This window comes from Aricia agestis, chromosome 11, assembly GCF_905147365.1.
Source record: "Aricia agestis chromosome 11, ilAriAges1.1, whole genome shotgun sequence".
NCBI lineage: Eukaryota > Metazoa > Arthropoda > Insecta > Lepidoptera > Lycaenidae > Aricia > Aricia agestis.
In genome coordinates, this window is record NC_056416.1 from 3187245 (window position 1) to 3209995 (window position 22751).

Below are 22751 nucleotides of genomic sequence, written 5' to 3' on the forward strand. Positions count from 1 at the left end.
ATTCTAAATATAAAGTAAAAGGCAAAGATAATAATTATAACAGATTCATGTTCCTAAAATTGGTATTCAGTGGACATATAAACTAATGATATGAACATCGTAACGTATCGGATTAGACACAAGACAAACACAAATCACAACGCAATCAATAATTCAGTTGGTTCAGCTCGCAAATTGCAATTAACAGGTAAATTTAAAAGGGCTGAACATGGAACACATAGCAAATTCATACATTAACCTTACTGATTTTATATTGAACTAATGAAGATCCGCTCTCTGTGTCATTTTTTCATGTGACATCCATACATAAAGTGTCTTCTACTACTTAACCGATTTTGCTGGAATTTATCAAATCGAATCTAATCAAATCATTTATTTAATGTTATGGAGGTATTTTGAGTCCCTGAAAAAGCTTTTTATCCCCGATAAATGTACAGTTTTGGCGCAACGGAGGCCACATAAAGTGAAGGAAATGTGGTCGTTTTAGCTCCACAGAAGTTAAATTCACTTCAAAACTTAAGGCCGAGTAGTCCCTAAAATAAGCAGGTCGATGTCTGTCAGTACGAATATCGACGTTAAGAACATTAAAATAACATTCATATCAGCGCGCCTTGAACAGTGGCTGTTACGCGCTCGCCGCGTGCCTTGATAATAGAAAATACGGGTAAAAACCTTTTGTTTTTAGTATTACACAAATCAAATATATCAAATCGTTTCCGTTAGGTTACGACACATATACTAATTTTTTTGTTTTTTTCTAGAAAGTGTGTAATTTAGCCATAAAATAATTTAATTATGAAAAACAGCGTTATAACAGTCATTTTTTGAGATTTTTTTCTATCGAGCAGAATTTTTCAAATTGTGTTCTGATATACCTTTGCGTATAGAAAATTTTCTCAATTTTAAAACGGTACTTATTTTATACTTAAATAATGACATTTCCTTTACTAAAAACGTGTTTTAAAAAACCCATTTTACGTAGTTGCAACAACCACAGCGCCTTAAGCACTGTAGTCTATACTCAACACTTTTTCAGCCACTTCGCTGGATCAGAGTAGACAGAATCATAGCTGGATGTTTTGGCACTGACAGATTAGAAGCGGAAAAAGAGCATTCTTCCCGCTAAACTTAAAGTAAAAACTGTAAAGTTTTTTTTAAATATACGACTGATATTTTGGCTACATAATAATCTACTGCTTTAGGCAGAAACATAATTGTCATACTCGAGAAGAAATGTCAAAAATAGGTATATTCTATTTACTTGGAAGAGTTCGCGTTGGGTTGATGACATTTTGTTTTGCCTAAACGTCTAATCTATACCTACTTAAGCTGAAGAGCATATTCTCAATATCTTAAGATGATTATAAACGCACCTAAATAATATTCTAGGCGAACTCACGGTTATAAACAAAATACCACACGAGTTAAAACATTTAACTAACACAACGTCATTTTCTAAACAATGTTTAACCAAAATAGTTGACAAAGCATACTCCAGCATAAATGAAATTTTCTTGCACAAACTAAGCGTTTACACGTAAACTTTACATAGAGAGTTAACCGACAAATACGGGGTTTATAAGTTATAACTTATAACCATGATAAATAAGTATCAATTAATGATTACATAGGGTAAGAGACATAGGAGAAATGTTATTAGAATGATTTTGTATCTTTGTATCTTTCAACGCATTATATTATAAACTTCAGTTTATAAACTTGAAAGACTAGTTTAGTCTCTCAAGTTTTATATATATATATATATATATATATATATATATATATATATATATATATATATATATATATATATATATATATATATATATATATATATATATATATATATATATATATATATATATATATATATATATATATTTGATACATCATTTTTAGAAAATGTCATTTTCATCGAATACCGAGCAAAGCTCGGTCAAATAGCTAGTTTTTATTGAAACGAAATAATTAAATAAATGTTTATATTCTGCGTTTTTACCGATCAATTATGTGTTCTTTCTTTCTTAATTATTATAAATAAACTAAAGGATTAGAAGACTCTAGTAATATTTATCTTACAAATTAAAATAAGTTTCTTTTAAGTTTTTAAGATTCGTGTTACCTATTATGACTTCTGAGTATGTAGTCATAAGTCATAACACAGTCAGACACAAGTACTAAACCTCGCCTCCAAATGTGTTTTAATTTCCCCAACGTCCAAAACTCCCACAAATAACGAGCTCCCAAAACACATTGGTATAACGCCACATAACCTTCTAACTTTTTAATGAATACTTTTAATACGTCAGTTATTTATAAATAACGAAGTTGTTAAGAAAACAGCCTTAAAGGTACACTAAGTATCAACTTGGAAAGGGATCGGCACCGTATCGCCTCGAGCCGTTCAATATTGTTTGTATAAAGCTCCCTACTGCAACGCACACTAAGCGGAACCGTAACGTACTCGCCTCGCCTCGGAAGTTGGAAGCTCCGAACCGGGATACGATGCGTGGTCAACTTACGACTCGTTGTCCACCCGCCTACGGCTCGTCGTCCCCCCGCTTACGGCTCATCAAACACCCGCCTACGCCTACCACCCTTGCCCCTTTTCCCTTCCCCGAGCCGTAAGCGAGGCGTCGCCTAGCCGTAGTCGAGTTGACGTACATGGGCTACGGATACGCTATGGTAATACGCACGTTGACGCCTGGTTGACGGCGAGGCGAAAGGCGATACGGTGACGATCGCTTTCCGAGTTGATATGGGTGCTGTGACCTTTAGTTAGCTGCTTAGTAAATGTTACTAGTACCAAGGAAAAAATATAGTGTACCATCGAGAATAGTACCGCTGGACCTGCAGGCATACAACAATAAATGCAATAGTTGGGCTCTACTTGACAACATAGTGGAAAAAAGTTTTTGGAAATGGGCAAGCTAAACTTTGCAGATGTCACTCCGGCGTCCTAGTGCAAAGACAAACGAAACTGGTGTTGCAGGATCTTCGTCGATAGTACAATGTCCAGTAACAATAAGGTGAAAGCATGCTCTTAGTACAGCGGTCACGGTTTCCTGACGTGAAACTCTATCTCTTGGGATGATCTCTCTTATTGTGAAGTTTCATCGCGTTTGGTGTAACCAGTTACGATATAGAGTAGGACTGAGACATATAGGTACAATAATATTATAATATTATACTTCATCACATCACTATACAAGGTTACATGACTACATGTAAATGCTTGTCATTGTCACATAGGAAAAGTCACATGACAGAAAAAAGACAACGAAACGAATCCAACTTCCATTATTCCATACTAATATTAATATTATAAATGCGAAGGTGTGTCTGTCTGTCTCTTGCCTCTTTTGCTGATATCTGTAGCCCTAGCACGGCCACCAGTAGAAATGCGAAAGTATAGACAAACTGTGGAGATAAACTTAAGCTGGCGTTCCGATCTTTTTTCGTTCCGATACATTCAATTAAAATGCCACTTTATGACAGACTCTAGTCCTAAAAATTCAAATACTATCCTACTCTATGACATATACTGTAGTCTGTCATAAAGTGGCATTTTAATTGAAAAGATCGGAACGGCACCTTTAGTTTATGTCCACAGTTTGTCTATACTTTCGCATTTCTACTGGTGGCCGTGCTAGGGCTACAGGTATAGAGATGCTTTTAGTCCCGGAAAAGGACAAAGGGTACTTTGTATCCCGAAAAAATGTACGGTTTCCGCGCGATAAACAAATTTTGGCGTCATCTAGTCTTGAATATGTCACTATCATCATCATGATATTCGCATTTTTTTTTATCCATACAAGTATTTACTTAAACGTGACAGATATTTTGATTTCTATTAGCCATTGGAAAAGCTATTAGAGTCTAGAACTCGACCGATTTCATTCAAAGGAACATACATTGAGTTTGCCGCGGGAGATCACACAGGCTACTATATCCCGACAAAATGCACGGTTCCCGCAATATTTTCGCGTTGAATTCGCCGGATACAATGTTCATATCACTTTGCTTACTACACAGCGGGGCTAAAATGGTCGCTTTGGAGAATCATATTATAATTTATCATGTTATGATTAATTTTTAAACTCCACTTTGCGTCCAATTCATATAGTGATTCACTTAGATTAATGATTGGTCCCGCGAGCGGCGCTCGCGCGCGTATAGCAATCATTAATCGAAGCGAATCACTATATGAATCGCACGCAAAATGGAGTTTAAAAATGAATCATATTATTATTCAATATATGATTCTCCAAAGCGACCATTTTAGCCCCGCAGTACCGTTAACACAGAACCCTTGGTCCTCGACCCTCGTATTGAAAATGTAAATGCTCGTAATTCTATACGTAAAGAAAGGCACAGTTCCTTTACGTAAAGGAGTGTCATTGACCTGAGGGCTCGAATACCCGACTGGACCCAATATGGTGTTACTTAGAGGTCGAGAGGTTCTAGCTCCAACATGGTTTCTCCCGTACTCTGTTTTAATTTAAAAAGTAAAACCTTAAATTAAGTGGTATGTATTTTCTTTATTGAACGGAAAACATTTAAAGCTTTACTGTTAACAAAGCTATGAGCTTCGTTTACAGTGCATAACTTTATCTTAAAAGATGGTAACTTTACAGAAACTCAAACATCGGCTGTAAGTATAAATATTCGCCATTGGTGTTCTCAAATTCTAGGATCTTGTTGAGGTAGGTTCTATCGTACCCGCAACTCTGCTTAAAGCGGGGAGTGGAGCACCGTGGGGTTTTAGAGGGACCGACGCCAAACAAACCCTGGCCGATGCCCCAATCCGCCGGAGATGCGTAGAGAAATTTCCCCATGTTTAAAAAAAAGGTAGTTCTCGATATTTTATGAACTGGTAGCCAATAGTTATATGAAGCTGTTAATTAGTAAATGAGGCCGGGGTTTTTATGTCCAACGAAACGAGAAGATATAATCGCGAACTCTGTAACGAGCTAAATTATGGAAATGTGCCGCCATACGTGCACTAGCACAAGTGTTGCCAACCTCATTGTAAAATATTATGCATGGGAGAATATAGGGTGAACATGACTAGTGATTGGACAGTACTAGTTATTGGACAGAGCACAAAAACACTACATTTATTAAGGTTGCTTGAAAAACTACCTGTTTTTCTTTAAAATAAGGGGTTCTATTACTTTAAAAACAGACAGTTTTTAAAGCAACCTAATTTAATATTGTGTTTTTGTGCTTTGTCCAATGACTGGTGCCGTCCAATTACTTGTCATTTACCCTACGGAAGTTTACCGTCAAGGACGTAGATTAATCGAGAAGGGAGGTTAGAAAAATATTATGTACAATATGTGCGTTTCGTATAGGAATAAAAAGTAAGTATAAATTGATCACTAGTTGAGTAGGGAATGCAATCTCGTTCTCGCGAGATCTCAGCCTTTTTTAGCGAGATTGATCTCAGACGAAAAAGAGGCGAGATCTCGCGAGTTTGACGAGATTGCATTTGAGCATAAAAATGTCTTACTTGAAGCGCCGACTGACACGGACGGAGTTGCGATCACGGAGTCAAAACAAAGAGGAGCTGGCCTAAGCAACTGTGCACTGTGATACTCAACTAGGTCCTGAATTTTGACTTTTCGTTGTTTTGTTAGTAATTATAAAACAAACTATTTTATTACTAAAAGATTTGTATTTGATAGTGCGCTTTTATAATTCTGGACGTCACGTTATCGTGGACGCCGGCTTCCACGATAAAACGTTGTTGATAGATAATAGATACGTATGTCAAAGCTTACTACTTAAAATTATAGACAGATACTTACATCAAACATTGTTTATGTTTGATGCATAAAATTGTAAAAAAATGTTAATCTTATAAAACTTATAATTTTTATTACTTTTTTTTCGTAATTTATTCAAATATTGTGATTATTTGCAAAAAAAACCCACCAAACTGCTAATCTCGCGAGATCTCGAAATTGGCGAGAACTCGCGGTATTGTATTCAAAAACTCGCGGGATCTCGCTTGAGCCCCAATCTCGCGAGATTTGCATTCCCTATAGATGAGTTAGTTCTTAAAGTCAATACTGCAAAGGAACTTCAGAAAAAATAATCTATCTTTACTCTTGCTGCTTATTAGTTATTACATACTTACTAGTAACAATTGAAAGTTACAAATTCCCTGACATACTAAAACATAATATACCAGACGCTATAGCGTCTCGTATACGAGTTGCAGGCAAAAATATTGAAACACGATTTCTAAAAAAATAACGAAGCGAATAAAAAGCAAGGTTGCAAAATCTGCCAAGATACGGGGAGATGTGCACAGTGGGCACGGCAACACCAGTTAACTGTATTTCTGAGGCTTTTTGCGCTCACGAAAGCTTCGCTAGAACTTTATAAATAATGAAATACTGTGTTAATTAAGCCAGGGGTCCGATTCTCAAATAGTGAATTTCGCTTCGATCGCAAGGTGTCTCTCGCACTCCTAAATACTTTGACTAAAGAGAGAGACCAGTCAGCGCTCGAAGCAATATCCGTAGTATAAGAATCGACACTGGAGATCGATTCTTAGGTATATCGTTTCGAGCGCAGGCTGCCAACCTTCAAGAAGAGTGCGTATACCCTCTTAAAAGGCCGGCAACGCATCTGCAGCTCTTCTAATGTTACGAGTGTCCGTGGGCCACGGTAGTTGCTTTCCATCAGGTGACCCGTTTGCTCATTTACCCCCATTCTTTATAAAAGAAGGCCCCTTTCTTTATAAAAGAAACCCCCACTCTTTATAAAAGAAGGCCCCTTTCTTTATAAAAGAAGGCTGTTTCTCGTGAGCGCACGATATACTGTTTGATGCGCAATTCAAACAGCGTTCGAAGCGAAATTCGAAATATAAAAATCGGGTCCTTAGTCATAAATTAACTCGTAAAACATCGCCCGGATATAACTTCTAGGATAGATACTATCAATTATTACAAGTTCTAAATATTTTATGTCTTAATTAAAATAATCACTAATTGAAATCAAGACGAATAAATAAATCCTCTTTTTATGCGGTTAAAAATTTTATCTCGGTTATTTAATACCAGGTTTTTTCATTACTCGGAGGCGCGAAACATAAATTAGATTGTTATTCCCTTGCGGTAACCCTAGCCGAGAAAGGAAATATTTTTAACACTTTTAGCAAAATCCTCGAATTATGTTCAGTAAATTAGACGACCTCTGTGGCTCAATTGGTTGAGTGTGTGGCAGCTCAAGCGCGGGTTTAAATCCCGTCGACGGAACAAAAAAGTTTTCAATGTTGACGGGTCTGGATGTGTATTAAATATGTGTATGATATAATAAAAATCTTAAATACATGTATAGTATTAAAGTATTAAATATATTTCCGTTGTCTGGTACCTGTAACACAAGTCCTTCAGGTACGGGGCAAAACTGACGTGGTGTGAAACGTCCATAGATATTATTATTAAATTAAAAACTTTGTCTAATCTAAGGGTTAGTTCATACCGAAACAGGTTGAGATTTCTACCCTGCCCTTAAATCACAATGCAATGACAAGCGCCCGTTGTGATCATTTTTGTATGGGGAATTTCCCACATAGATATTTATTTTCTACTCGTTCTACAGTATCTATATTCCATACTTCCATACTAATATTATAAATGCGAAAGTGTGTCTGTCTGTCTGTCTGTATCTCTGTCTGTCTGTTACCTCTTCACGACCAAACCGCTGAACCGATTTTGCTGAAATTTGGTACGGAGATACTTTGAGTCTCGGAAAAGGACATAGGATACTTTTTATACCGGAATAATGTACGGTTCCCGCGCGATAAACTGACTTTGGCATAACTGAGTTGCGGGTTACATCTTGTAGTTATAACAGACAGAGGCACACTTTCCCTTTTGTAATGTCAGTATGGATATGACTGCCTAGAAGGTACAGTGCTCCCAAAGTGTGCGTAGAAATGCGCATGTAAATTTTCGTAATTTTTCGGCAACGGTCGTATTTCCCGAGCGTCGGAAGACGTCGCTGCAAGCGCTGTTTTAAACTTTAAGGCGGGGATTAATCTCAATCCAAAACGATAACCTTGCACACAACCAAAGACCAAGCGTATACGCATCGCAATAAGATTCATTTTAGCTTAGCATAAAACTGTAGGTTCTCGGGCGGATCTTCTCTATTTTTCATGTTTTTTTTAAATATGTTTGGAAATAAATATTAAGAAACAAAATTGTTCGGTTAAAGAGATTTTAAAATAGATTTACTAACAATTTATTCAAATAAAATGTATAATTATACTAGTTAATACTTATATTTCGATGAAATAGAGTTTTTTCGGAGGTGAGTTTGTAAATGAATTACAGCCAAAGTATTACGTTTTATTAAAATGTTTATGGTTTAAGGTATTTTAAATATTGTGCTTTATATCTCATATTTTTTAACACTTCGTTATTATATTGGAACTAGGTAAACCGGGAGTCACGGAATAACAAATTGGGGTTTATCCTCGCCTTAAGAAAAACAGCGCTTTGCAGCGACGTAGAGGCGCCTGACGTTGCTTGGATGTTACCATGGTAACGCCGCAATGGCTTTCCGGTGAGTTAGCGACAGCGGACAGCCATTTATTATTTACTTCTATTCCCTTCGAACAAGGTGCAAAGTGCATGTTTCATAGATTCGGGTGTTTCCGTGATTACGACAATTAGCGAAGATTTCTATGAGCATTATTAATTTGGGAGTACTGTACATAATATTATGGCTTCACCTTATACACGCGAGATAGCTTAATACGTGGGAGAGCCACGCTTCGGCACGAATGGGCCGGCTCGACCGGATAAATACCAAGTTCTCACAGAAAACCGGCGTGAAACAGCGCTTGCGCTGTTTCACGCCGGTTTTCTGTGTGTGTGTTTGTTAGTGTTAGTAGTTAGTGAGTGAGTTTACCGGAGGCCCAATCCCCTACCCTATTCCCTTTCCTACCCTCCCCTACTCCCTTCCCTTCCCTACCCTCCCCTATTACCCTATTCGCTCTTAAAAGGCCGGCAACGCACATGCAGCTCTTCTGATGCTGCGAGTGTCCATGGGCGACGGAAGTTGCTTTCCATCATGTGACCCGTTTGCTCGTTTGCCCCCTTATTTCATAAAAAAAAAAAACGACTCTTTAAGTCGCGTCTTGGGTCTTTGCATATCGATGTCCTTTCTCTGAGTCAGCATACGGCGTCTGACATGGCCGTTGCACTTGGAGACCGAACGTGACTATCCGCAGGTTGCCTGGATATTTTAATATTAGGTACCTATCGCAGACTCATTCATATAACTATTCTATGTCTAATACATAATAATTATATTATGTGATTTTATAAGTTTACTACCTTTTTTAGCTGCTTTGTCCGCGTGAAACTTTTTTAACCGACTTCAAAAAAAGGAGGTTATCACTTATCAATTAGATTCGTATGTATGTAATATTTCCAGAACTGTCCAATTTTTGTATATGTTAATCTAAAGTTGCTATAGCAACTTCTGAACAAATGTGCCAAGTTTCAAAACTGTAGGTATGTATGTATGTTTTTATGTTTGTGTACGCATATCTCCGGAACTGAAAGTCCGATTTAAGTTATTCTTTTTTAGTTGAAATAGGTATTGTTCAACTTAGAGAATACTGCAAGTTTCATCAAAATCGGTTCAGTAGTTTTTGAGATAGAGAATTTTAATTCTTAATTACGTACAATTTGAAGTCGGTTTTACCTTTTTAAAATACTATTATGTTTATTGGATACTAACTATTATTCCGCATTTCAACCTTTTGGGAGTTGAATTTTGAAAATTTTTTTCTTTACTTGATAGTTTCATCTTAAAAGAAAGACGTGTTTGAAAATTCAAGTTGCCAGGTAAGGCGTTGATTTACCTTCTATGTAAGAACGAAAAAATGATAATATTTGACGTAGTATTTAACGTAACCTTCAAATAATTTTAGTGTAAAGGAGTGAGCACACTGAGACGGGTCGTGCCGGGGCTCATCGCAAAAATCCGCCTCCATACAATTTGTGTGGAAGCGGAAATCCACTGCGCCCCGACACAGTGTGCGATACGCGCACCCGCTTCCATACAAATTGTGTGGAGGCGGATTTTTGCGATGAGCCCCGGCACGTCTCAGTGTGCTCACTCCTTTACACCGCATAACAACTTGTGTGGATTTTAGTATTTTCCCCTTAGTAATGTTGCTTTGAGAAAATTCTCCGGGTACGGCTCTATGAATTTAAATTAACATTTTGATGACACCGACTTTGGGGACCTTGAGGACATGTTGCAATTATTTTTACTATTCATGGTAAGGGAAATGTTAATGTAATTCTTGTTCATTAATTAGATAACACTAGAGAAGAAGGTTTGCAGAAATTACAGAAATAATTTGTGAATTTTTCCTTGTGCGAAAATTGGTCTATTTTACCAACTTTAATGCAATTTTCGCATTAAAGGTTAATAACTATCTGTTTCTTTGTCTCAAAACCGTTAATCCAGGATCGAATGTCGGATTCTTGGAAATCGAAAAATATACGTTGGGAGAGCCATGCTTCGGCACGAATGGGCCGGCTCGACCGGAGAAATACCACGTTCTCACAGAAAAGCGGCGTGAAACAGCGCTTGCGCTGTGTTTCGCCGAGTGAGTGAGTTTACCGGAGGCCCAATCCCCTACCCTATTCCCTTCCCTACCATCCCCTATTCCCTTTCCTACCCTCCCCTATTACCCTATTCCCTCTTAAAAGGCCGGCAACGCACTTATAGCTCTACTGCTGCTGCGAGTGTCCATGGGCGACGGAAGTTGCTTTCCATCCCGTGACCCGTTTGCTCGTTTGGCCCCTTATTTCATTAAAAAAAAAACTATTGTTCTCGCGGCCACATATTGGTACATATGTAAGTATACCTATTATGTGGTTAGGCTTATAGTATGCATGTCTTTTTTTTTTCTTTCTCTGTCTTTATTGTTGTGTGCTTTGTTCTATTGTAGTGTACTGTGAACTTTGTTGAATAAATGTTTATTATTATTATTATTATATTGTGGCCGCTTGGGAGTTGAAGCGTTATACTTATTATAAATTTTTATTATAGACTTAGTTGAGGCATACTTTCATAACAAGACTCGAGAGATCGTACAGCTGATTTAAAAGCTACTACCACAGATAGTAATAAATTAAAGATTGATCTTATTCTTCTAGAATCTAGGTGTAAATGGATTCGTAATAATAATAATTAAGTAAGTAACATGGCTTTATTCTCTATGTAATTCCTCTTAAAGTTTTTGATGAGATAATGGGAAAAAATCCCTACGTTGCTGATTCATTAGGGAACGCCAAAAATACCCTGCCCTAGATAACTATATCCGAACGATTCCAATCGATTAATACGTGTAATCGATAGTAATTAGGTCGAAGTTACCATCGATGTTTAATGGTCAATAAAATATTATCCACTAACGGTTGCGAAAGATCGGTCACAGGAATATAAACACGCTATGAAACAATTTTAGATCAGTACACACTTTCTTAATGCACCTTTGGTTTTATTAGACTAGGGGCTGACCGAGCAATTGCAGGGCTTTGGAGAATCATATTATGAATCATAATATAATCGCAAAATGCAAGTCTGCTTGCAATTAAGTGACAAGGCTTTAAATGAACGTGGCGAAAATATGAACTAACGCTGCCATCATACAAAAACGTCAGTTTTTGAAAGTTCTCCTTTACGAGCAGTGCCACCGCCCACGTTCATTTAAAGCCTTGTCGCACTGTACCTAGTAATTCGTACTAATTTGACATTTGACAGTTTCGACAATTCATTTGCTGAATTGATTGAGAGGAATTGCTATGTGACCATTTTAGCCCCGCTGATCACCTGAAGGAAGGCGACAACATGGAAAGGTGGAAAGTTGGAAGTGCATTGCCGTTGAAGAGGGAAACTCTTCTTGAAGGTTTGTAAGTGGTTAATACAGCTGGCGACAGTTCATTTTATAGTTTTAGTGTGCGGTATTTCTACCGCTTTTATTACCTAAAATGCACGGTAGTAAAATGGAGGTCTGGAAGATATAGTATTTCGATATCAGATTGACGACATAACATTATACTTACGATGGGAAACTTAGGTACCCGAAAATGTAGACCTTGGAAAATCTGTCTAAAACCTGAAAACCTATGTCCACACTGTGCACTTTCATCTTCAATTTTCGTCATCAACTTTCATATTGGCGCATTCAATAATCGAAGGCGTCAAGGAACGCAACGCCAATATTGTCATTTTTGAAGTTTTGGATACGGTCAGAGAGCAGAGGTCGCGGGCATGCCTCACGTTCGCTGTTGACTGCGCGTGCCCTTGACGAACAGAAAAAGGCACAGTGTGGACAAAGCTATTATTTGACTTTATCTCATAGGTAGTGTTGAAAATATCGGAAAGTTTCCGAAACTTTGGAAAATTTCAGGAAGTTTACCGGAAAATTTCCGTGAAAACTTCCAAAGTTTCCGAAATTTTGGAAACTTTCAGAAACATTTGCGAATTTTTTAAAAATGGTTTTTCTTCTATAAAATAGTAACTTTTACCGACGAAAACAGATGAGGTACTCAATTCAATACGTATTTTTTTTTATGTAGGTATAAGTAAGTTCAAATCAGCTGATTGACTTTAGAAAGAAGTTTAGCCGTTCTACTATTTTACTATTAGAAAACTTTTCTAGTTTTTCTTAAAAAAATACAATTTTATATGTATGTTTAAAAAAAAATATATAAAAAAAATCGATAGAAACAAGCAAAGTCAATCCTGAGCAATATATTATGTTTGAAAATAATGTTATCTTAGATAAATATTTATAGAAACGATAAATCATGCGACTGAATAATAAAGTAGAAAAATCTGCTTTCATATCACATATTTTATACCTAAAGTATGTTCAATTTAATCAAAACTATAAAAAGTACCTAATTTTAGTGTTATTTGCATTTAAAAACAAACGTCACAACTGTCTTTATAAGATAAATGGCGGTTTTCAAAACTTCCAAATTTGGAAGTTTTCAGGAAATATTCCTTAGAAATGGAAACTTTCCGGGGAATTTTCATCTCTACTCATAGGTCATCAACTTATTTCTGTCTAAATAGTGTATGAATATGAAATTTCTAAATGTCATTAACCGTAATGGAACTTTTAGACGTCATACCCAAACAACTTTTCTACTGTAATTACCATAGACCATATATACTGTCGTAGTAATTACACGACTCACGACTCACGAGTCGACGAAAGCAACTTACAACCTTTAAAGGTTCCATTTTGAGCGCACTATTACGTAAATATACACACCTCCTTAGTCCTTATTTTTAACAATTTTTTTTTAAGAAATAAGGGGGCAAACGAGCAAACGGGTCACCTGATGGAAAGCAACTTCCGTCGCTCATGGACACTCGCAGCATCAGAAGAGCTGCATGTGCGTTGCCGGCCTTTTAAGAGGGAATAGGGTAATAGGGGAGGGAAGGGAAGGGAAGGGAATAGTTGAGGGTAGGGAAGGGAATAGGGTAGGGGTTAGGGGATTGGGCCTCCGGTAAACTCACTCACTCGGCGAAACACAGCGCAAGCGCTGTTTCACGCCGGTTTTCTGTGAGAACGTGGTATTTATCCGGTCCAGCCGGCCCACTCGTGCCGAAGCATGGCTCTCCCACGTATAAACATACATATTACAGTATACAAATACATTATAATATACAGATTACTGTGCGGCGTTATAATTTAAAATTTTACAATGTTATAATATCCGAGTCTGTCATGCGCCTTTTCTCGCGTACTTAACAAGGACTTAAACTGTTAGGGCATGTTTCACCACTTCCTGATAAAGTACCGGATAGGCTATCCACAACTTTTTTGACAGATTCTCCATACTCTATCTGTCAAGTTAAATTGTGGTAAAATCCGGCACTTATCAGGAAGTGGTGAAACAGGCCCTTAGTATTTTTATTACTAAGTAGATTGAGGAGGGCATTGGTTATATTAGAGTTATGGAGCTGATGGCTGTATGGACCAAACAAAAAGACCTTAATTGCATTAAGGTATATGAGATTATTCTCAAGTTTAGCCCTTATACTTATGACTTTTTACACCTAAACCGTTGTGGCGGTACCCACAATTCGCCTAACATTCCTGCATCGCGCTATCGAAGTTTCGGAGAACGGCAAGATATATACAACGTCTGAAATGACGTCAGTGGGCTTAGGCCTGACCGAGCATACCACCTCGCTCGGTCGGAACATCTTCCTTTGTGTCCACTACGCATATTATCCCACATTGGTTGTGGTGGCCACGCTTATTTCACTCTCTCGTTCGGAAGATCTTCCTTTTCGGCCGCCACGAACAACGTTAAACCGTAAACCTAATTTTTATTATTCGTAGCCCGTAGCCTAAGCCCCAATTTCACCAACGACTGTTAAAGTTAACGCTCGAATTAATATCACGTTACCTCTTTTGTTTTTTCTCTTATGAATGAAAGTGAAGGCATCACATTTTAATTTTAAACAAGCTGTTAAAACTAACAGACGTTAACAAAAACACACAAGACACCATTAAGGCCGGTTTCCATTATTCCAATTTCCAATACAGTAATCCAATAAGGCGCTAGAACTGAAATACAATTCGAAATCTTAAATACAGTCCAGTGCCTGTTAACATTGCTCCTATAGTGTGGATTTGATTGATGTATTAGAATAATGTAAACTCGCTATTAAATCAATAATTTATGTCTGATTAGGACAATGACAGATAATTAATCTGTCATAGCTCATAGTACACAAAATTAATTTCACGCCGGCCGGTCCCAAATATTTGTACGGAGCTTAATGTCATTATTGATTAGTCCTCCACTCTACGAATAATAAAAACTATTTATTAATTATTCGTAGCCTACAATGGAATATAATATTATTATGTTAATTGTATGTTGGATTATAGAGTGCAGTCCGCTCGCAGTTAATTTTCCTTTATACGTGGGAGAGCCATGCTTCGGCACGAATGGGCCGGCTCGACCGGAGAAATACCACGTTCTCACAGAAAACCGGCGTGAAACAGCGCTTGCACTGTGTTTCGCGGAGTGAGTGAGTTTACCGGAGGCCCAATCCCCTATCCTATTCCCTTCCCTACTCTCCCCTTTTCCCTTCCCTTCCCTACCCTTCCCTATTCCCTTCCCTTCCCTACCCTCTCCTATTACCCTATTCCCTCTAAAAGGCCGGCAACGCACTAGCAGCTCTTCTGATGCTGTAAGTGTCCATGGGCGACGGAAGTTGCTTTCCATCAGGTGATCCGTTTGCTCGTTTGCCCCCTTATTTCATTTAAAAAAAAAAAACGACTATAAAAAGGGCAAGGTCTAAACCCAACGCTTTCTTTTACATATCTAAGCGTTCATTGTCGGTACGTCTTCTCAATCAAATGGCAGATTAAGGGCCTGTTTCACTACTTTCTGATAAAGTGCCGAATAGGCTATTCACAACTTTTTTGACAGATTCTCCATACTTTATCTGTCAAGTTAAGTGGTGGATAGCCTTATAAGGAAGTGGTGAAACAGGAACTAACACTCCCAAAACTTAGAAGACTTCCAACGGAGTGAAACACAGCCTTCCGTCCAAACGGACGTACGTGCATTTTCACGTACGTTTTTGGACCGTTGACCGGCAACTTGGTTGAACGGACGTATCGTCAATGCACGCTGCACAGTGCACATCTTACTGTATATTCCGCTGCTAAGTGGCCTTCAAAATATATATAATCCTTTTTTAAGAAGAAATATATGAATTAAAAGCAGCGTTACCTTCAGAGTTAAGACATAAGATTAAAACTTCCAAGTGTTCTTTCGCAAAATTTCACAAACAGGAATAGTTTGCAGTTGGCGAGTTTTAATTGATTTAGTGCTTGGTGCAGCCGAGTTGACTGAGTGCTTGCGGGAAAATTAAACTTAATATAACTACATATACTAACATATTGTATTCTGTGATAGGTATAATTACTAAAAACCTGTGTGATAAAGCGTTAAGTTATTATTGTTATTTGTTAAAACTGAGTAATACATTCCTTTATTAAGGGCCTCCACACATTAACAGGTCGCCGCCAGGCCGTCACCTGACAGTTAATCAATCGGAAAAGACCACAGACTCACAGTTCCCCTAAAGATTTTGTATATTTTGTATAGACGGTCAATGACTGCAAGGCAGCCTGCCGACCAGAGCCTGCAGGTGGACTGTTAATGTGTGGGACCCTTTAGAATTCCAGCGTTCAATCGGAACTCTCATAATTTTGTCATGATTCATGCCTGTCCATCTTTGGTCCATCATCGAGACGGTCAGTACTAGATTTATGAAATTTTACGCAAGAGGAATGCTGAAATCACTAAAATGAAAATCGCTCAGCGCCCCAGAATCGCGCGCACGCAAAGAAACTTACGGACATACAAATAGTTTTGATAATGTGTTTTGAACAATCATAAATGCGGCGAAATAGCGGTGGATGGTACGGCAGTGTTTGCTTCGCGCTCGACTTGGAGGGAGCACGGCACCCCCAGATAATAAGACGACATATAATTCAATACAGAAGATAATAATATAGTATAGTATTTGTACATACCTCTGAGGATCTGGTAGAGGAAGACTTTGATGTGGTCGGCGGAGAGGTGCTGCGGCGACACGATGATCTTGTGCAGGTCGCTCTGCAGCAGCTCCGTTATCACATAACTGGTGTGGGTTAAGGAATACATCGGATGTACAAACACACATAATTCTAAATTTAAAAATGTATGAGATACAAGAGAAAAAAAATGTAATAAGTAATTGTGGATGCAAAAAAAATCTTTATCAGCCCATTCATTTGATAGCTCGTACTGAGTCTCAGCCCTCAGGCAATTTAAACTATAGTCCTCGGTTTGCGTACAAGGCTACAAAAAAAATACATATATTGCTTGACCAATATGAGGTAACCAAAAAGGCTGATGTTACAAACTCACAGTATGAGTTGTTAGGAAATACTTAACGCAAAAACTACTGGGCGGATTCTTAGTTAAGGTGACGCAGCGTTAAAGTAAAAAACCGTGTTGGATACATATCCAACCTCGCCGGGCCGACCTCTCATGGAAAACAAGCAATCTAAAACATTTTAGATTGCTTGTTTTCTATGAGAGGTCGGCCCCGCCTCTCATAGAAAACAAGCAATGGAACAGCAAAAAGGAAAGGGCGTAAGCGAAAAAAAGGGTTTTTGTCGCGTAATTTAAAAACCATAAATACATTTCATATAAGCTATGGGCAAATTAAAGTGTATGCTTGATCCAATTTATGTACAAATTTTGGAAGCTTAAATCACTCTCCTCTGTTGGCAAAATAGGAATCCCTTTTTTTACAGAGCTCTTTTTGATTGATTATTCTGTGTTATAAAAGTTGACCAATCGTGTGACCAAAAACTATGGGTAATTCAAAGACATTATGAATACTGACAATGAACTTTAATTTCTTAGCTTTAGTCATATCTGAGAAAAATCGATATCGCTACAGCCAAATTATCAAGTAGTCGCCTTAATAGTTAACATTTGATAAGGTAGTGGTTGATCTTCTGGATAGACACATAGGCTCCTTTTTATACCAAGAGTACAGTGTTATGTTACACTGAATTTACTTGCATATGCACTAGCATTGCTAAATTTAAATTGTCCATAATTTGACGACATCTGCAAATACACTAGGAGGGGAAGCTAGTGATAAAGATTGTTGTTTTGGATGATTGGAAAGACATACACCAGTTATCTATTATCTAGTAATCATAATCATACACATCAGTAATGGCGGCTCTCGACATAGGCGAACGCGTTGGCCAACGCGTCTGCAGACGCGTTGGCCCAATGTGTAGAACGGGCGTTCGCGCGTTGGCCAACGTCTAAATACCTACGGCCAACGCGCGAACGCCCGTTCTACACATTGGGCCAACGCGTCTGCAGACGCGTTGGCCAACGCGTTCGCCTATGTCGAGAGCCGCCATAACAAACAACAATTACACACAATAATGTAAACAACACCGCGCGTGTTTAGTTACCGCCCTACCGGCCGCGGGACAATCAATCAATTACCACGCCCGGCACCCCACCAGGGGGGCAGGGGGCAGACAGGGGGGTAGGCCTTATCTGTCGGACACATTACCGAAATTACGTATGTGCAATACTTGTTGCCGGATACTGTTCAGTTTTTTTATGAAATAAGGGGGCAAACGAGCAAACGGGTAAACTTACGTCGCCCATGGACACACGCAACATCAAAAGAGCTTCAGGTGCGTTGCTGGCCTTTTAAGTGGGAATAGGATTACAGGGTAGGAGAGGTAAGGATGGGAATAGGGAAGGGAAGGGTAGGGAATTGGGCCTCCGGTAAACTCACTCACTCGGTGAAATACAGCGCAAGCGCTGTTTCACGCCAGTTTTCTGTGAGCCCGTGGCATTTCTCCGGTCGAGCCGGCCCATTCGTGCCGAAGCATGGCTCTACCACTTAGTGTGTCTACCACCACCTCCACGTCTGTATCAGTGTAATTTTATAGAAATTTCTGTGACAGAATTGTGCCGTCGCGTTGGTTGGCTTAGGGTGAGTAAGAATGCTATGGTCAAAACCGTACTTGAGACCCTTATGTTGGCAAAAGCGTGTGACGTAAGGTGGTATTGAAATTGGTATTAAAATTACTACCAATCACATATTATATCTACAGAATATTTATTCTGCCGCAAAAATACCGATAAAGAAGTAAGAACCCACCCAAAATATATTAACGTCGGGGGCTAACCTAGAGTAATAGGTAAAAACCTAGAGTACAGAAATAATATTTCTGTACAACACAGTCTACAGTTAAATAAAATATAAAAATAGTAGTTCATATTAGGATTTAAATCAGAGCTATTAGAGCAGGCAAAGCCAGACGCACAACCTACATTCGTTTAGAAATACTTGATACAGAAACGTGCTCTAAAAGGCACTAATAGCGGGCATTACGTAAAAACTTTTTGACCCGTTTCAGCCTGGCGCATGCCTTTTGATTTATTATGCTCTCTATAATTTAATATGAAATATCAAATGCGCAAGAAGAGATGAAGGTTAGAAACTAACGCTTATAATGCATTAAATTATTCAGTAGGTACAATCAGGTAGAGTTGCTCCGAAATTCGCCAAACAAATACCTTAGGTACACCAGGCTTTATACTGATTACTGTGTAAATACTGGTGACAACCGAACAGACATCGATGTTAAATTTTTTTTTTTAATGAAATAAGGGGGCAAACGAGCAAACGGGTCACCTGATGGAAAGCAACTTCCGTCGCCCATGGACACTCGCAGCATCAGAAGGTTTGCAAGTGCGTTGCCGGCCTTTTAAGAGGGAATAGGGTAGGGGAAGGTAGGGAAGGGAAGGGAATAGGGGAGGGTAGGGAAGGGAATGGGGTAGGGGATTGGGCCTCCGGTAAACTCACTCACTCGGCGAAACACAGCGCAAGCGCTGTTTCACGCCGGTTTTCTGTGAGAACGTGGTATTTCTCCGGTCGAGCCGGCCCATTTGTGCCGAAGCATGGCTCTTACATGTATTACATTTTTGCCTACCGTCATGGCAAAAAGCAACAATCTTGCCTTGCCTATTAGAACTATCAGTATAAAATAATTAGGTATAATCTTTGGTTCAAAAGCCATTTCAAGGTGCCAAGCCAATACCTTGACAAAGCGGATTAAAATAAGTAGCTAAAGAATTTTAAATGTTTTGGCGCATAGGTATTTTTAGCGATACAATTTCGCTAGATATTACAGCATTAGTTTTAGCCCTTAGGGTGTCTAGGGATGGTGTGACAAAAATGTTTAGCCCGGAGCCGCAAGACTGCCGAAACTGAGAGAAAACGACAAAAACGCAAAAAGGGAGGCGGAGATGTAGGGTTGCCACGAATGTTTTTAATGCCAAAAAAAAAACAGCACAATCTTGAGTGTAGCTTACTCTGGGTTATCTATTCTGTGCTCTGGGGGGATTTTTTTTACTTTTAAAAGACAGATGTTCAAACGCTGAGTAATTATGTAACAATTCATTTTTTGCTAGATACGCGCACAAGAAAATCTTTAAAAGGCATGAAGTCTAGGTAGTAGGTACATTTTAAAAGTTTAGGGGTTGGGAATTTCTTCTCACTTTAGGACGATTTCGACAGTTTTTTAAACAATCAGTATCGAAAAGTACATAATATATCCAAAAGTATAAGTTTTTATACCAAAAACCCGCCTGTGTCAGCCCTACGCTAGGGGCTGCACCCTCACGGCGTCGTAGACGTAATTATTTACCGAGGGGCTGGCCTCCCTGGCGGGCCCGCGCCAAAAGGACATATTGGACTTATTTCTGTACACAAATGGAATAAGGCAATAGGTAGGTACTAAATATCTGGAGGAACAACTTAGTCATCACTTATCAGTCGTCAATAAGTGTTCGTATAGCTTTGTCCACACTGTGCCTTTTTCTGTTCGTTAAGGACATGCGTTATGGCGCAGTCAACAGCGAACGTGAGGCATGCCTGCGACGAATGCCCTCTGATCGTATCCAAAACTTCAAAAAATGACAATATTGGCGTTGCGTTCCTTGATGCATTCAATTATTGAATGCGCCAATATGAAAGTTGATGACGAAAATTGAAGGTGTGGACATAGGTTATGACATGGAATGTAGGTAGTGACAAAGATACTCGTAATGTAGAGTAGTTTTAATTTTGTGTAATTAATTTCATTTTGAGAAAATAATGAAAATGAAGCAGTGATAATATTAGAAGAAAGAACAGCTAGACCTATTTTATAATATAATATAGTACCTGTACATAGGTATATATATCTAACTAGCTGTTTCGGCAAACGTTGTTTTGCCATAAAATTATTTTCCCTGTTTTCCTGCTTTTCTCTTGAAGTTTTTTCTGTTTTTTTTTCTATAAACCTCATGGAGCCCGAGACCTTTCCAACGAATGCAAACCCGGAGGAAATCGGTTTTATGCAGCGTTCTAGAGTTATAGCGTCAAGAAGGAAAACCCGACTTATTTTTATATATTAGACGCACCAAATCTTGCCTGCAACTAAAGCTAGAACCTTTTTAATGTTGAAGCTGAGCTAAAGGTAATACGCACCTAGAACAAACTAAAATCTCTCTACCCCGAAACGCTTTTAGGGCTAGGGAACAAAATCTCTCTCGCCTGGGGCGGCCGGCAAATCCGTCAAGTGTCGAGCGATATCGTTTTATGGGGATGTCCCAACTTTTATGTACCCCTAGCTTTGCAGAGATTAAGACCCTCTTTAAATATTGTATAGTTTAGCAATTTTAGGGATATCAAACAGAATTTTGGGGGCCGCCTACATGTAGTTCCTTTTGTCGTTGCTCGCTCGCGGTACACGGAATTAAATTAAAATCTGAAGTAGTAACTAATTTTAAGTTACGACTACTTATGACGCGACGACGATCAGATACGAAATTCTGAAGGAGTATTAAACTTTTCACAATTCATAAGAATAGGTCATACGGGTATTTTTCTGGGATTAATGCTGATTGCTAGCCGTGTGACAAATATCACGCATTATTTTTTTTATAAATATAAGTACAAAAATTAAGCGAGATATCATGATTTCCGATCGACTTTTAGCACACTCGACTGGCACAACTGCGGGGCTAAAATGGTCACATTGAGCAATTCCTCTCAATCAATTCAGCAAATGAATTGTCAAATATGTCAAACTGACAAATTTCAAATTAAAATAAATTAAATAAAAAAAAATACAGAAATGAATTGCAAGCAGAGTTGCATTTTGCGATTTTAGAAAAATGAATCATATTATGATTCATATCATGATTCTTCAAAGCGACCATTTTAGCCCCGCTGGGCATCATAGGCACTAAAAACAAGGTGCTAATACTCTGGTATGTTGAACTTAACATAACCCTACGCTGCAAATGGATACGTTACCTACATTCCATTGTTTTGGTACATAAACGTCCCTAAAAAGGGCGCTGATAATTATTTCGGGAACGGAAGAGGCGCGTAAAACTTTCGAGTTTATTTACAGTGACTTTTTAATAGCCAGTTCGATGAAATCCGTTGAAAGATCAAGGGGAATACTAGGAAAATCTGAATAAAAATACGTAGTTCTTACCAATCTCAATAATCGGCCAAGTGCGAGTCGGACTCGCGCACGAAGGGTTCCGTACCGTTATAGAGCAAAAATAGGCTATAAATTGTATTTTTAGTATGGGAGTATGGGAGTTTGTTTTAGTGGGTAAGCCCGACGTCAAGAGTCCCACATACCTCCGGGGTGCTTCAGCTTAACTGAGGCACATCCCCACCCCATAAAGGGTTTCCCCTACGCATCTCAAAAAAAAGGTAACCTGGTTGATAATCTTAGAGAGGTAAAATTTACCTAAGTTAGCTTTCCTATGTCATCGTACAAGTAAAACGCACCACAATGAAAACTATAACAAGTTATTATCCGCAGGTTTTTGCCGCAGCTCCATCGAGTATCGATGCGGGCGTCGTTTTTTGCCCGGGGTTAGACCCGCGCAGCTGCCGGCCAACGCCTCGGCTGCAGCTTGTGTTGATGGGATATTTGATATTCAGTCCCAGTGGCTTTAACGCTTGCAACGTCGTTGCGCCAAAATTCATTTATCGGGCGGGAACCGCACATTTTTCCGGGATAAAAAGTATCCTATGTCCTTTCTCAAGACTCA

General features: G+C 38.6%; 1 protein-coding gene across 7 annotated transcripts in view; it reads right to left on the reverse strand.

Annotated features, from left to right (window-relative positions):
- The window catches only part of LOC121732122 (serine/threonine-protein kinase NLK), a 146722-nt gene that overhangs the window by 7201 nt on the left and 116770 nt on the right, over positions 1-22751 (reverse strand). For all 7 annotated transcript variants that reach the window (XM_042121919.1, XM_042121922.1, XM_042121918.1 and 4 more), the window contains exon 4: positions 16631-16737. In XM_042121919.1, coding sequence (XP_041977853.1) covers positions 16631-16737 — 107 coding nt within the window. The remainder of the gene's footprint in view (positions 1-16630; positions 16738-22751) is intronic.